Raw genomic sequence first — 14,959 nt, 5'->3', positions numbered from 1 at the left:
AGCATCATTTTTGTAGACAGCCAGAAATGCAGAATCTGTTTTATAGATTCATATGTCCATTAAGTTTTAGAGAAATCAGTTTTTTTCTAGAATTTGGTGGCTGCTAAATCTGAAGCTTCCTATTCTGTCTGTTTCTGTTGTCCTGAGCCCTTGGCATTTATTGCTGAATTCTCTCTGGGCAAAGTGTTTAGTCTCAGGTCCTTAGTGTTTAGTCTCAGCCCCCTTCCCACTTTGAACACCACATGCGTTCCCCCCCCCCCCTTTCTCATCATTCCTGCTCACCTCATGCCCAGGGGGCCAGTGCTGACTCTGGAGCCCTCTGCAGATTATGTTAGCAATTTCCTTACGATCCACGGCTATACATAATGTGCTGGAATCCTGGACATTCAATCCTTCCAAGATGGCAGCAGCCAGAGCAGCCTGTAGAGGACGTAGCAAACAAATTTTGACTGGATTTCAAATATATGCATTCAAGTTCAGACAAATCCTGCCTGTGCTGTTTAAGATCTGGGTGCCCTCTCCTCTGTTTCTATTGGGGATGGAAATGTCTTCATATCAAAGTAGGGGTCATTTGTAATCTGGTAAGTAGGTTCTTCTGGGAATAAAAACACGGTAATGTTTTATTCTAGCCCAGTGAGTAATAGGTAGCAGGTGATGCTTACAATGACCTTGTCTGTTTCTGAGGATAGGGAATACAGGGCCTCCCTGACTCTTCTCTGAAACTACTCTCTGTTTACAGGATGTGAGTGACCAGAACAGCATGGACTATCCTCAGCTCTATGAACCTGGCCAACTGAATCTACTTTTCAACAAGCGTATCTTTTTCATCTGTATGGCACATGGAATCTACACTTCGTTAGCCCTTTTCTTCATTCCCTATGGGTCCTTTTACAACGTGGCTGGAGAAGACGGGCAGCACATTGCTGACTACCAGTCCTTTGCGGTTACCATGGCCACATCCTTGGTCATTGTGGTCAGTGTACAGGTAACCCTGTTCCCTAAGCCGCTCTGCCTTGGTGTGATTGGTTTACACATATGTTGAAGTTCACTATCTGCTGATTCTGCTTGTTAAGGTTCCAGTCTGGGAATAACTCTAAGGGAGTACAAGGAATTCCTTCTGTTTGTGTGTAGATGTATGCATTTGTGTGTGGGTGCACTCACCTTTGTCCGTGCGTGAGGAGGCTCAGTGCGCTATTCAAATGGCATATTAAGGAGACACTCTGATAGGTCTTCTTTCTTGGTCTTCTTCATTGTGATTTGGTTTGTTTTCTAGTGCAATTGCGTTCATACAAACTTCTGGTCCATGAATACCAGCAGCACCGAACTGATGTGGTGGGTGATACAGCCTCTGTGTTACTTTGGTTTTGGTTATTAAGTGAACTGTTAAAATCAGATGATCTCATGTCACAGGTCACACGAGCATTTCTTGAGTATTAAATAAATGGGGGAGATAATAAAAGGGGAATTTCCTCTCTCCAATCCTATCATAAACAGCTTGCCAGGGTGTGCCCAACCATTAGAGAAGAATAATGAAAACTGACTTGCTTCTCCAGATTACGTCTACAGTCTTCAGACACATCTAAGGCTAGTTCTCAAACAGCCTGAGAAACAGTTCCCCATGCTGAGCCTAGGACAACCACGGATGCACCCTGGGCTGTGGTCTCTCCTGAGGTTCATAAGCCTTAAAAAAAAAAAAGCAAGGCTCTGCACGGGGGGAGGCCCACACAGAACTTGGGCACATAGAGTAAATTTGGAAGGAGCAGAAAAGTATAGAAAAAAATTAAAATTCATCTACAGTTCCACACTGGTGCTAACATGGCAAAAATTATAGAAATCAATTTTGTGTGATTTTATAATTTTGTTTCGTACTTATCTTTGTCTCCTAAGTATGAACTTGTCTTTGGATTATTCTCTGAACTGTCCCTTTTATGGCGCCAATACTTGAGCATATGAACATAGCATCCAGGACACTGTTAGATTCCTTCTATGATTTTCACTATGAGAAATGGCTCAGTGGCAAACTTTCATATGCCAAATCCTCAGTATGTCTTTATTGCCTTAAAGCATATTCTTTATTGATATTTCACGTTTGTTTGTTTGTTTGTTTGTTTGGGTTTTTTTTTTGAGATAGGGTCTCACTGTCTGGGCTGGAACTCACAATATAGACCATACTGGCTCCTGACTCACAGAGCTCTTCCTCCCTCTGCCTCCCACGTTCTGGCATTAAAGGCATGTGCTACCATGCTCAGCCAGGCTGTCTTCTTAAAAGGGGAATTCTAGGTCCAAGACTATATGGAAGTTTGATGTTCTTATTTTAACTCATTGCAAAACATCTTCTTAATTAGATTTTTTTTCATCAGATGAGTGTAAAACCCCCTTCTCAGCCAGGCCTACACCAATAAGAGACCATTAGTTCACAATGTTGAGTCTACAGCCTCTGGCTGCCTGGGAAATAATTGATGTTTAAAAGTCTTTGTTATGTTCACAATTTAAACAAGAATAATTAATAAAGCATTTCTTTTGAAATAATTGTAGATTTGCAGAATAGTTGACACTGTAGTTGACAGTGCCCGAGTCTGCTCAGCCTGACCCACAACCATGATGGCACCTACGGAAATTAGAAGAAATTACCAGTATTGTTACCTAAACTACAGGCGTGGCTCAGGCTTCCTTAGCTTTTCTGTTAATAACTTTTCTCTGTTCCACTGTCCACCACAGGGTTCCACAGGGTACTTCGCTGTCATGCTGCCATTGTCTCTGACCTCTGACGGCTCTGTGGTCTTTCTCCATCTGTAATAAATCTGAAGAATCGTGGTCAGAGGGTCTGTAAACTGTTCTGCAGTTTGCATGTCTGATGTTTCCTTTGGAGACGTCTGTGGGATTCTAGGAAGGGTCAGAGAGAGGTGTTGTGTTCTTCATGCTTCTTCTCTGGAGCACAACCGCTCTGTACCCGTGAGCGCCATGTGTATGGATCACGTTCTCCTTGTCTATCTGTCAGTTGATGGACATCTAGGCTGATTCCATTTCTAGTCTGTCGGGTTGTACTGTAGCATGCAGGGTCCAAGCACTGGGTATAGCCATTTTTTCATCTAGAAATCTCCATAGTATCTACTGGCACCATGTAAGCTAGCCAGCAAGGAGAAAGCTTCCCTGTCAGTGAGAAATTGATTTCTGTATGCCCTGCAAACAAAGCACGTGGTGTTTTCACCAGTACAGTCTTACTGTCTAGTGATGGTGGGCGACCAAGGGCAACGGTGGATAGCCTGTGTTGTGTGAGGGGTGGGCTCATAACAATAGGGAATATTTCATGCCTGGCTCTGAGAATTTTATTTAATACTTCTTGTCTTGTGGGACCAATACTCACCACCAATACAGGGAACTTTATTCAAACTCCTTTTCTTTCTTTCTTTTTTTTTTTTTTTTTTTTTTTTGGTTTTTTGAGACAGGGTTTCTCTGTGGTTTTAGAGCCTGTCCTGGAACTAGCTCTTGTAGACCAGGCTGGTCTCGAACTCACAAAGATCCACCTGCCTCGTTTTCATTTTAAGTTTTTCCTCCCTTCTCCTTTATAACATGTATGTTTCCACCTGCCTTTCACAAGCACTTTCTGGCTTTCTCTATAGACACTCCAAGTAGTATACTACAGCTGGACCAAATAGTTTTCCTTTAAGTCTTCTTGTATAACTACCACATTGATTTCCACAGTAGCTACACCAGTTCACACTCCTGCTAACACCGTGAAAGGGTTCCCCTCTTCCCAACACCTCACTAGTGTTTGTTGACACCTGCTTTCTTGATCTTAGCCATTTTAATTGAGGTGGAATCTCTAAGTAGTTTTAATTGTCACCAAACGTTTTACACTCTTGTTCTAGATCATTCTTCATCTACCTCTAATGAAACAAATTTGAGCTATTTGTTTTGTTCTCTGTCTTTTAAACTTTTTTTATTGAAATGTATTTTTTTCTAATATAATATATCATGATTATGATTTCCCTTCCTTCTATTCCTCCCAGTTTCTCTCCATCATCTGGTATCCCTCCCCTCTGGGTCCACTCCTTTTCTGTCTCTTATTAGAAAACCAACAGGCTTCTAAGGGAGAATGATTATACTATACTATACTATACTATACTATACTATACTATACTATACTATACTATATAATAAAACAAAAACTGTATTCATGTTTGTCAGTCATGGTGATTTAAAGGACCTTGTTTTCCTGGTGTCCTCCATCTTCTCTGGCTCTTACATTCTTTCTGCCTCCTCTTCCTCTGGTTACCCTGAGGGGAAGGATTTGATGGAGGTGTTCACTTAGGGCTGAGTGTTCTTTCACTCTCTGCTTGCTGTCTGGCTGTGGGTCTCTGTATTTGTCCCCATCTGGTGTGGGAAGAGGCTTCTCTGATGATGACCGAGCAAGGCACTGGTCTATGAGTACAGGGGAATGTCATCAGGGGTCGTGTTATTGCTACTTTTTTGTATAACAGTGGTGTTTGGGTTTACACTAGGTCCCTGTGCTGCTTAGTCTCAGAGTTTTGGTCGCTCAAGCAGTGTCAGGCATGGGTTCCATCTCATGGAGTGGGCCTTATGTCAAGTACGATATTGCTTGGTTACCCCCACAAGCCCTGGGCCACAATCTCACCAGCATATCCTGCAGGCAACATTGTGTTCCAAAGGCTTTGTGGCTGGGTTGTAGTTTAGGACTGTTTTTATTTTTCCTTTCTCTCTCTGTCTTTACTCTTATCTTCAATTTTAACATGTAAACAATGGTATGGTTTTGATTCAGAATGCTGCCGAATACTCCTTTAGTATAGGTTTTAAAGGTTCCAATTTTTTTCCAAATTGACACTTTAGCTAATGCTCACATCATTATTTATTTAGAACTAATTATAAATTTCCTAGAATCATTGTGAGCCACCTTTTTTTTTTTTTAATTCTATGCTACAACTGTTCTGAGGTTTTGTTTTGATTGATTTGGGTACAACAATATCTTTCAGGAAATAGTTCAGAAAGAGGATTTGAATGTTAAAATTTTGAGCTTAAATATTCTTTATCGTGTATTTAAGCACTATATTGGGTGATAACGGGACTACTGAGCGCGAGAGCACCTTCCACCGCACCCGGCACCCCTGTCAACTGTACCGCTACCTTTCTATCTCCCGGTTCCCCTGTGGTAGGGTGATGTCAGCTGATCCTTTCCCCTCAGTACCCTTTCGGTCTAAAAGCTTATGCTCTTTATTTTATTTCTCTGATGCCAGCAGAATGTGATCCTCCCACCCCCCGACACACTAATTTGCCTGAGATTTAAAGAGTCCTCTCAGTTTGAAAACCTAGGCTGCTGCTGACTGAGGGCACTTGGCTTCTGTCAGATCTTTAATCTTCTTTCTTATTCCTTCACTTTGTTCAAAGATCCTGTTAATTGTATATTGGGCTCACAGATCTGATACCTACAGGTCCACAAATTGTTTCCACTTCTTGGTTTGTGTTCCCTGTTGTTTGCATCCGTTCACCCCAGGATATAAATTTAGCTCTCATCAATGGTGATTCTTGTTTGGGTTTTCTGTTCGAGTTTTAAAATTAGAAGTGGTGTTTTCCCCTCAGGCTTGCATTGTATCCCCTTAAGAGATATCACAATGCTTAGCTGTTGCGATAGTCCTTGTCTGCCACATTTATTAGTTTCATTTCAATGGGAGATGTTTGTTCGTTTTGCTAGGTCTTCTATATGGGTAATAATTTCTTTTCCTGCTTGTAATATAAATATATATAATAAATATATATAATAAATATAATAAAAAGGCTATTTCCTTTTGCTAGTGATGAACTGACAGTTGATGGGAAAATGGATTGGTGGTCCTGGTTTAGTGTCCTGGTAACCAAAAACACCAGATAATTAGCGGGTTGTGACCAGGGTGGACGGCAGGGCTGTCTGTCTTCAGGTATAACAACTCTGTAATTCAAATCTTCTGCTTCCAGGGTCCCACTGCTACAATCCTTTAGAGGGAAGCAAACTGCAGTGGGTGGGGAGCCTGTTTCCATGTCGACAGAGGATATGTTTATGTCTCAGAAAGGGTCCTTTCAGGCAGAGAAGGAGCCTATGATCTTTTACCTGAACATCTCCTGAGGCCTCTGCCGTGTAAATCACATTGTTGTTCCCATAAAAGACACTGGAAGGGAAGAAGGGCTTGGGAACACACTCTCAAGTCACCCCAAATTTTATGACAAAAAGTCAAAGATTTTTCATTGCTGTGATTTGAGTAATGAAGACAGGGGTCATCAAAATGAGTGGGAATGTTCATATAAAAATCGCCTGTGTAAAAATAACTTATGAAATTTTACACACAGCTCATAAGATGTTAATCCCACTCATGATTTTTCCCAATAGAAATATTTTGATAGCAATTTAGAAAATCATTCAATTGTCTTATTTCTTGTTAAAAAATAAAACCCCTAGTGTTTTATTCCACTCCTCGAGACTGTTTCAGCCTTGGCAGATGCAGTTGCCCATAGAGCTGAGCTCCTGCCACTTGTCCAACATGCCCGTCTCCTGGTGTGTTTGCAGATGTGGAGGTGTGCGCAGCTGGCCTGGTGGTCTCGGAGCAGTCCTTGGGGCAAGCTTCTGCTTACAGTGACTCCTCTTTTTGCATTTGGTTGTATTTGCAGATAGCCTTGGACACCAGTTACTGGACGGTGATTAATCATGTCTTTATCTGGGGCAGTGTGGCTACGTATTTCTCCATTTTACTGGCCATGCACAGTAACGGCGTCTTTAGAATCTTCCCACAACAGTTCCCCTTTGTCGGTAAGGAGCTCTACCATTGTGAGGCCCTGGGTCACACTGAAATTTCTTTGTCTTTGTGACTTGTTTTTTTGTGTTGTGTGGGACTAGACGTGGCTAACAACCTTTTGCCTTTTTCAGAGATTCATGTCTCTGAAGCCTTTCAGATTTGAAGGGGATCCCAAGAGACTGCTGTTTCCCTTGCCGGGGGCAACGTAGAGGTGCTAACAGCCCAGATGCAATGCACTGTGCCCTAGAAAATAAGGGGGCATAGCTTGTGCATTGGGACAACTGTACAGGCTGTGAAAAGTTCATTTGTTATGCAGAGAAAAGAGGAAAAAATGCCCAGTTCTCCTTATTCCAGGATAAGCATATCTGTCAAAGCTCCCCCGTAGACATTACCAGCATTTAGATAAGAGAGAAATGTTGCAGGTGTTACTGCCCTCTGTAGATTTCTGAACATCCTTCCAGAGGTGGCCAGAAGAGATGGCTGAATAGATAGTCAGGCTTCAAACACCAACTCCACCACTTAACGAATTGAGTGATGTTGAACCCATTTTCTAGCCTTTCCATGATTTAGGATTTATTTATGAACTGGGTTATTAATTGTTCCCATTTTCAATAGAAAAAATTGAAGATCAAATGAGTTGCTACATATGAAATGTGAAGATATATTCTAGTAAAATAAATATTAACTCTGATGGTACTGTTTTTCTTAGTTAGGGTTTCTGTTGCTGTGATAAATACCATGACCAAAAGCAGCTTGGGGAGGAAAAGGTTTATTTCATCTTACGTGTTCTGATCATAGTCTATCATAAAGGGAGGTTGACGGGGAGCTCAAGGCAGGAGCCCAGACATGAAGGAACTGACACAGAGACCATGGAGGAGCACAATTTATTGGCTTGCTCTCCGTGGCTTCTTCAATCTGACTTTTCCTTCTTTCTTTCCATTTTTCTCCTTCCTTCCTTCCTTCCTTCCTTCCTTCCTTCCTTCCTTCCTTCCTTCCTTCTTTCCTTCCTTTCTTCTTTTTGTTTTTTATTTGGTTTTGTTTTTGAGACAGGGTTTCTCTATGTAACAGCCCTGGCTTTCCTGGAACTCTCTTTGTAGACCAGTCTGGCCTTGAACTCACAGAAATTCACCTGCCTCTGTCTCCCAAGTGCTGGGATTAAAGGTATGTGCTACCATACCTGACTCATTCTGATTTTTTTATGGTGTCCAGGATTACTAGCCCAGGAGTGGGCTTACAATATGAACCTGCCCACATCAATCATTACTTAAGAAAATGCTACACACTTACATATAGGGCAATCTTATGGAGGTATTTTCTCAACTGGAGTCCCTCTTTCCAAATGACTCTAGCTTGTGCAAGATGACATAAAAACGAGCCAGAATAACACTATCCTTCCAGAGGATATAACCTGATGATTATGTTTGGGAGCACCATGGGAGAATTTGAATGTCTGTCTGATGGGGTGGTGAGGAACCCCTACAATTCCTTTAAGTCTTGAGGTTGCATTATTCAATAAGGAGGGCACATCCAGTGTTCCTGTGCTTGAGTTCACACTTCCAAATGACTCTGGAAAGGTCACCAACTTTTACACAAGAACTATTAATATATTTTCCAAGTAGTTTTTTTAATTCTCTAGTAGAGGTGAGTAAGTGAAGGGCAGAGACTTTTGGAGTTCACTTCAACAACATAGGAAGGAATGATGCACAGAGACAAGTCTTGTGAGCTCAAGCAGGCAGCACAGTGCTTCAAATCCATCCTATGATTATTCCAGTCTATGTAGTAGGAGGCCGACTGCTTATTCGTTCCTGGCTGCCCAGAACTTGAAATAATTACACAGAAACTGTATTAATTAAATCACTCATTGGCCAATAGCTTAATCGTATTTCTAGCTTGCTCTTATATCCTAAACTAACCTATTTCCATTAATCTGTGCATTGCCACATGGCTGTGGCTTACCGGGTAAAGTTCCATCTAACATCTGTCTCTGCCTTCTTCCTCCCAGCATTCAGTTTAGTTTTCCCTGCCTGGTTCTATTCTACCCTATCACCAGCCAAGGCAGATATTTCTATTCATTAACCAATAAAAGCAATACATATACAGAAGGACTTCCCACATCAAGCCTAGAGAACTATTCTCAAGAGACCGATCTGTGCAGGATGTGCCACCAGATGGATTCTGAAGTGGCTTCTTCACTGATGCTAGGGTTCTATTTCCATTCAGCTGTGCTCAGACACCATTCTTCAACTTTGTCCCTTCTTACATGTACAGTAACTTCTTCACATCCTAACAGTCTTGCTCAATACACCACTAATACTTTGTTTACCAAAAGATTCCAATCATGCGGAAAAACATGTTGGTTAGTCATGGGAACACGCCAGTTAGGAAAGGAAGACTCGAGAACTGTTTCTAAGTCTCACTTTATTTACTTCTGTGTTACCAGATTTGAACGTTTTGTGCATTTCCAATCCTAAAGACCACTCTAACGTGCAAAATGGGACTGCTTCCCTGGAGAATGTAGTTTGTGTACAGACTAATTCCTTTTAGTTAAGCGCATGCCATTCCATGAATTAATTACTGAGATCCAATGAAAGTTTACAAAAGTTAGATCAACACTGGGGTTTTGTAAAAAAAAAAAAAAAAGTTTTTTTCCTTAGTAACTAGCAGCAACGGATGGGTGGTGGGGGGAGTGGCTTTAAAGCAAAGCTTTTTTTTTTTTTCAGCATTGCCTGTGGGTAATGAGCATCAAGGAGCTCAAAAAGACATCTAATTGATTGGGTCAAGTTTGCTTCTGCCCTTGGTTTACAGCAACTGGAGCCAGTGCTCTTTGGTAGACAGATTTTCTCTCCGAAGCCAGAAAAGGCAGACATAGCCATCAGTAGCCAAGCTCTCATATCCAAAACCCATTTGAATGGTGTTAACATACGTGCATGGGTGGGAGGTGGGGAAAGACCCGGTTGATTGAAGATATCATGATAAATCCATAGAAAATGAGCTGGGACAGGGATGGTGTCTTCCCATGAAGTCTGCCTGTCTACCCCTTGCTCCCTTGATTAGACAGACAATAAATACGTAAAGAACGAGTATAAAGTCTGGAAGCTGGCTTCAGGCTTGGCGATGGGTTTCTCTGGTCCACCATCTCTCATGTTGGGTAGATGTATCAGTGGTCATGGAGAACTCTTTTCATCAACCCAGAAGCCTCCAGGATCATCTTAGATCTTTAGCTCCTGACCGAGGGAGCATTGAAGGAATAGCAGGCTCCTTTGGAGGCAGCTTTTCTGGGCTGCTGCCTAGCATTTCAGAGGTTAGCTTTGTGCTAGACACAGTGCATCCCTACGACATAGGTAGCTAGTGAGGCCCTTGCTTGACAATGGGTCTGAATCAAAACATTAATCAGAAGTTCTAATCTGATCACAGATTATAAGGTTGAAAGAAGGAATTGAGTCAAATGGGATGGAATGTGGAAGAGGGGATGCTTGATCGGGCTAGCAGTTCCCCAGGGTTTTGTAATAGTTTTAAACCTTTTTTTCTTTAAGTTTATATGATTATCAATTTAATTAATAATCACTAACTATAATTGCAAATTAATTTATGTAATTATACATGTTTTATAGCGATGCAGTGTTTTATGCCTGGGATGTCTGTGTCTCTCTAATGGTAGGAAACGCATGGCACTCCTTGAGTCAGAAGTTCGTCTGGCTTGTCGTTCTCTTGATCGCAGTGGCTTCGGTCATGCCGGTGGTGGCATTCAGATTTCTGAAGATGTATTTGTACCCAAGCCTAAGTGATCAGGTATGTTGCCATACTGTGAGTGCTTGAAAGCTGGCTGGTGGCTCTCGTGAATGGTGTCCTTCTCTGTCTGAACAGGTGCACAAGGAATGAACAGTGACATTCCCACAGGTCCACAGCATCAGGACGCAATAGACGGAATCTCTCCTCCCCACGCTAGTGTCCTAGGACTAAATGTCAGCGAAGAGAACTGTAGCAGGCTAAATGTGGATAGGGAGTGGAGAGTTAAAGTATTTTTACCCCTGACTCTGGGAAAAGAAGTTCACTGGGATAATGCTGTAGTATTTCTTTAAGAGAAGAGCAAGCTATAGGGAAAGCTAAGGGCACCATACAAGGAATCCAGACAAGTCAAGGCAAGGGATCTCATCATTTGGGCGGCTTCTAGGTAAAAGAGGACAAATAAAGCAACGCTGGAACACAGGACGGGAGGAAGAGGAGGAGGGGAGACGTACTGGCATCATCCCATGAGGAAAGATAATGGGGCCAGATCAGTGAGGATGAGGACTTCAAGGTGGCCTTTCTTACTGTGATGTCCCTTACATTCCGGGGGGGGAGGGGGGCAAAGTGTGAAATGATTGGCAGAGTCCTTTGTGCCTGTTGGTTCTGAGCTCAATCCAACCCAGAAAATGATGGGCAACCCGAAGATGCTCATTTTTCTTGTGTTAAAGATGATTACCATGATTTGCTTAATGAGTGTCTTCAGACGTGAAAGTTAGAAGTGAGCACTCGTGCAAAACCTCTGGTCATTTTCTCTACTTAACCCTTTACAGGGAGATAGAAGATATGTTGGAAACCCACCTAAATGATGTTTCATTCTTTTTTTTTTTTTTTTTGGTTTTTCGAGACAGGGTTTCTCTGTGGCTTTGGAGCCTGTCCTGGAACTAGCTCTGTAGACCAGGCTGGTCTCGAACTCACAGAGATCCGCCTGCCTCTGCCTCCCGAGTGCTGGGATTAAAGGCGTGCACCACCACCACCCGGCTGATGTTTCATTCTTAATTTTTTTGAAATTTCATATGAGGATTACATCTAGATCATTTTCCCTTCCCCCCTCTTCCAATTCCTTCTGTGCTCCCCCTCCCGAATTCATAATTTCTTCTTCTATGACTCTGCTGAGTCTGTTTACTGTTACCTGTACAGACATGGGCAGATAGGGCACACACTTCTAGGGATGACCGCTTGAGACCAGACAACCTGTATGGGAGCTTGTCCCTGAGGAAACTGACTCTTCCTTTCCCATAGCCACCGACTCTCTGTAGCTCTTCACCTGGGATAGGATTCCGTGAAATTTGCAGACAAGTGTAGTCCCTGCCCTGCATTAAAGAAACTTCTTTGCAGCAGGTGGGGCCGACTGTAGAGAGCTGCACTTACCAAAATGCAGAGAACAACTCCAATGATACAATATCTGCATCTGCAACACAGCCCTACACCTGAGGCTCAGAAAATGTTCCTGAAGAGGGGCAGGAAGAGCTGCAGCTCTAGATAGTGTCCCTGAGACAGTGAATCCACCCATCAGCTCTCAACAGCAGGCTTAGTTCTTTAAAAGTCCACACATCCACACATTCATATTCGTGCATCTCACACACACAAACACACACAAGCACACACACACACACCAAAACAGAATAAATAAAAATCCTGAAAATTTCATGATAAGTTGATCTTCTATAAGAGGGGAAAATTCTGACTCCAAGTTTCCAAATTTTCTCCTAATCCAGTAACTGCAGGACCCAGACAGACTGTAAAAGGGGAAAAGGGGAAAGACTATAGGTATTGGGACTATGTTCATAATATTTCTATACAAAAATATACTCGAGATCCTGGGCTTTTTTCCCAGCATTGCTACTAAAGCAAAGCAAACACCTCCCCCAAATTCAGCAGAAGGCTAATGAAATGGAGACAGTAATGAAATTTATTGGAATATTTCTTATTTATATAAGATTTTCTCGATAGGAATAAAAAAAAACCCTGCTTGGTGCCTAGTGTGATCTTTGGGGTGGAGAATATTGTGGCTTTTTGGCTTAAAGTTTCCTTTTGCAGAGAAGGGGAATGTTTCCTTGCAGCAGACACTCAGGTTTTACTCAGTGGCCGAATGTCTGGAGTCTAATGTTTGGGTTCATCATCTCACCATGGCTCTCGTCCTCCTCAGATCCGCAGGTGGCAGAAGGCTCAGAGAAAGGAAAGGCCCATCCGAAGCCGAAGGCCTCAGACCCGCAGGTCAAGCTCCAGAAGATCCGGGTACGCGTTTGCTCACCAAGAGGGCTACGGAGAGCTCATCACATCTGGAAAAAATATGCGAGCTAAAAATCCAGCCCCGACATCAGGGCTGGAAAAGATGCTTTGCAACAACACGAGCTGGATTGAAAATTTATGTAAGAAAACCACAGACATGGTGAGCGGCTTTAGTCACGATAAGACAGTGAAACTGTGAGTCAAGACGGACTTGAACCACAAGGCTTTCTTTACACCTCGTCTGGGGCTGAGCTTCAGCTGCTCAGCGGCCAAGAACAGGGCAGATCGCCTTGCATACATCTGTGGCCTCCAGTTGTCAATGCCTGTCACATACTGGTGTGTTCTGCAGGGAACCGGGCCCCATGGGCACCATCCAGTTTGTGAGTCTGTGGACCAAGCCCTCCGTCAAGAGACAAGCACAGAATTTTATTAACTTAAACATCAAATGATCTGAATTTTGAATCTTATTTATGGGGGAGAAAAAGCTTGTAAATTAGCATCTACACTGGATGGGTCCTGGGTCTGTAAAAGGGTGAAACGCAGGTTTACAGATACACCGTGTAGGTGAAGCTCTGCCTTTCTCAAAGGCAACCACAGAGTTTACAGTCTGCAGTATGGTGCTCTCAGACTGAGAGTCAGTCTCTCTCCAGTTGTGACCTCAGTTTACCAGTCCATCCCGGACAACAAACCGTCACATGCCTGAAGAACATGCAACAAAAGCCCATTGAGTTCCCTGTTTTCCAAACCAGGCCAGGGACAAAACAGGCCGAATATCTTTGCAGAGGGGCTGCTAATGTGGTCAGATTTATTCAGAAAGTGTTTAGTCTGTTCTATGTAGGGACCAAATACAGGAGTGGCTCCCCAGGAAGTCTCCGAATGTCCCCGTGGCTTGTGTAGCAATGTCAGTAGCGATCTGTAGCACGTTACAGAGACCGCCATACTCTTTCGAGAGTGTTCCGTATAGCCTAGGGGCCAAAGCTGCTGATGGATCCCATTTTCAAAAGTTAAGAATTGAAAGGGAGTGAGTTAATAGGCAATCTCTACTGTTACTATTTACTCAGGTTTAGGTCATGGAGACGCAATTCCTCTTAGTATCCAGCTGTCTTGTTTATAACTCAAACATCTAAATAGATGGATGGGTGGGGCTGAGCTTTAAAACAGAGACTGCAGCCCGGACTTGGGATGGCTGTACGAGCCACTAATTTATTTCCTCCATAGGCTCTATGTTCAAATTGTTGCTCTGCCACCTTTTACCTCTGTGGTGGGCAGGCGATGTGCCTTTGGAGACCGGGTTTCCTCCTCTACCCAATGAGGAGGGACTACCTACCTCAAGTGGTTGATGACCATCAAGCACAAGTTCTCAAACTATTAGAAATACAGTTCTCAATAGGAATGTACAAGTTAGGCTTCAGACAGCTCCTCATCCAAACAACAGAGCCACCGGAAGAGACCTCAGGACCTGGGCTGTCAGTCGTGAGTGGGATGAGGTGAGGTTGCTAAGTATGATAGAAAGCAAGTGAAATTATAGCCCGGGGAGTATATTTAGCTGCAAGGAAGTGAAATAAAGCATCAGGTCTTGCTAGTTTTCCAAAATCAGCCTTTGGTTTTCTCCTTTCTCTGGTCCCTATCCAATTGCTGATCAGGTGAAAGTACCTTCCACAGAGAGCTTGCTAATCCTCTGTGGCCTTGATAGATGATGGGCTAGGATGGTTTTAATAGGTCAGTGTCCCTTGCCCAGGTGGTCTTGGTTTCTAAGGGTAATTCTTTTCTGGATGGTACTTAATGAGACAATATGTATGCAGGAGTCTAATACCTAGAGCTTAAACCAATGACAAAAGCTTGTAGCTATTTCTTTTTTCTCTACATATCTACCTAGAAAAAAAGTAAGATTTGTGTGTGTGTGTGTGTGTGTGTCATGATCAGGTTCAGTGTACTTGGTTATGTTTTATAACAATTTCAAAAACTTTGGAAATTTTCAGTAAATTTTTTGCAACTCTTGGTGTTTTGTTCATTATTGGGAACTCACTGGGGAAATTTTTCATTTCACTGTTCTCTCTCTATCCCCTCCCCTCATTCCTCACCCTCTGTCCCTCCTTTATATGCCTGGGGAAAATGGGGAAATGTCCATTAGAGTCAAGAATTAGATAGACCAATTGGATTCATGT

At 42.7% G+C, this 14,959-nt stretch overlaps 1 protein-coding gene across 1 annotated transcript in view; it reads left to right on the top strand.

Annotated features, from left to right (window-relative positions):
- Atp8b4 (ATPase phospholipid transporting 8B4 (putative)) overlaps positions 1-14,694 on the top strand; it is a 158,206-nt gene extending 143,512 nt beyond the window's left edge. Inside the window, exons 25-28 of the mRNA XM_075962061.1 lie at positions 740-985; positions 6,655-6,793; positions 10,438-10,568; positions 12,712-14,694. Coding sequence (XP_075818176.1) covers positions 740-985; positions 6,655-6,793; positions 10,438-10,568; positions 12,712-12,993 — 798 coding nt within the window. The 3' untranslated portion in view covers positions 12,994-14,694. The remainder of the gene's footprint in view (positions 1-739; positions 986-6,654; positions 6,794-10,437; positions 10,569-12,711) is intronic.
- Positions 14,695-14,959: the final 265 nt, after the last annotated feature.

This window comes from Microtus pennsylvanicus, chromosome 2 (genome assembly GCF_037038515.1).
Source record: "Microtus pennsylvanicus isolate mMicPen1 chromosome 2, mMicPen1.hap1, whole genome shotgun sequence".
Taxonomy (NCBI): Eukaryota; Metazoa; Chordata; class Mammalia; order Rodentia; family Cricetidae; genus Microtus; species Microtus pennsylvanicus.
This window is presented reverse-complemented; position numbering and strand designations above follow the sequence as displayed.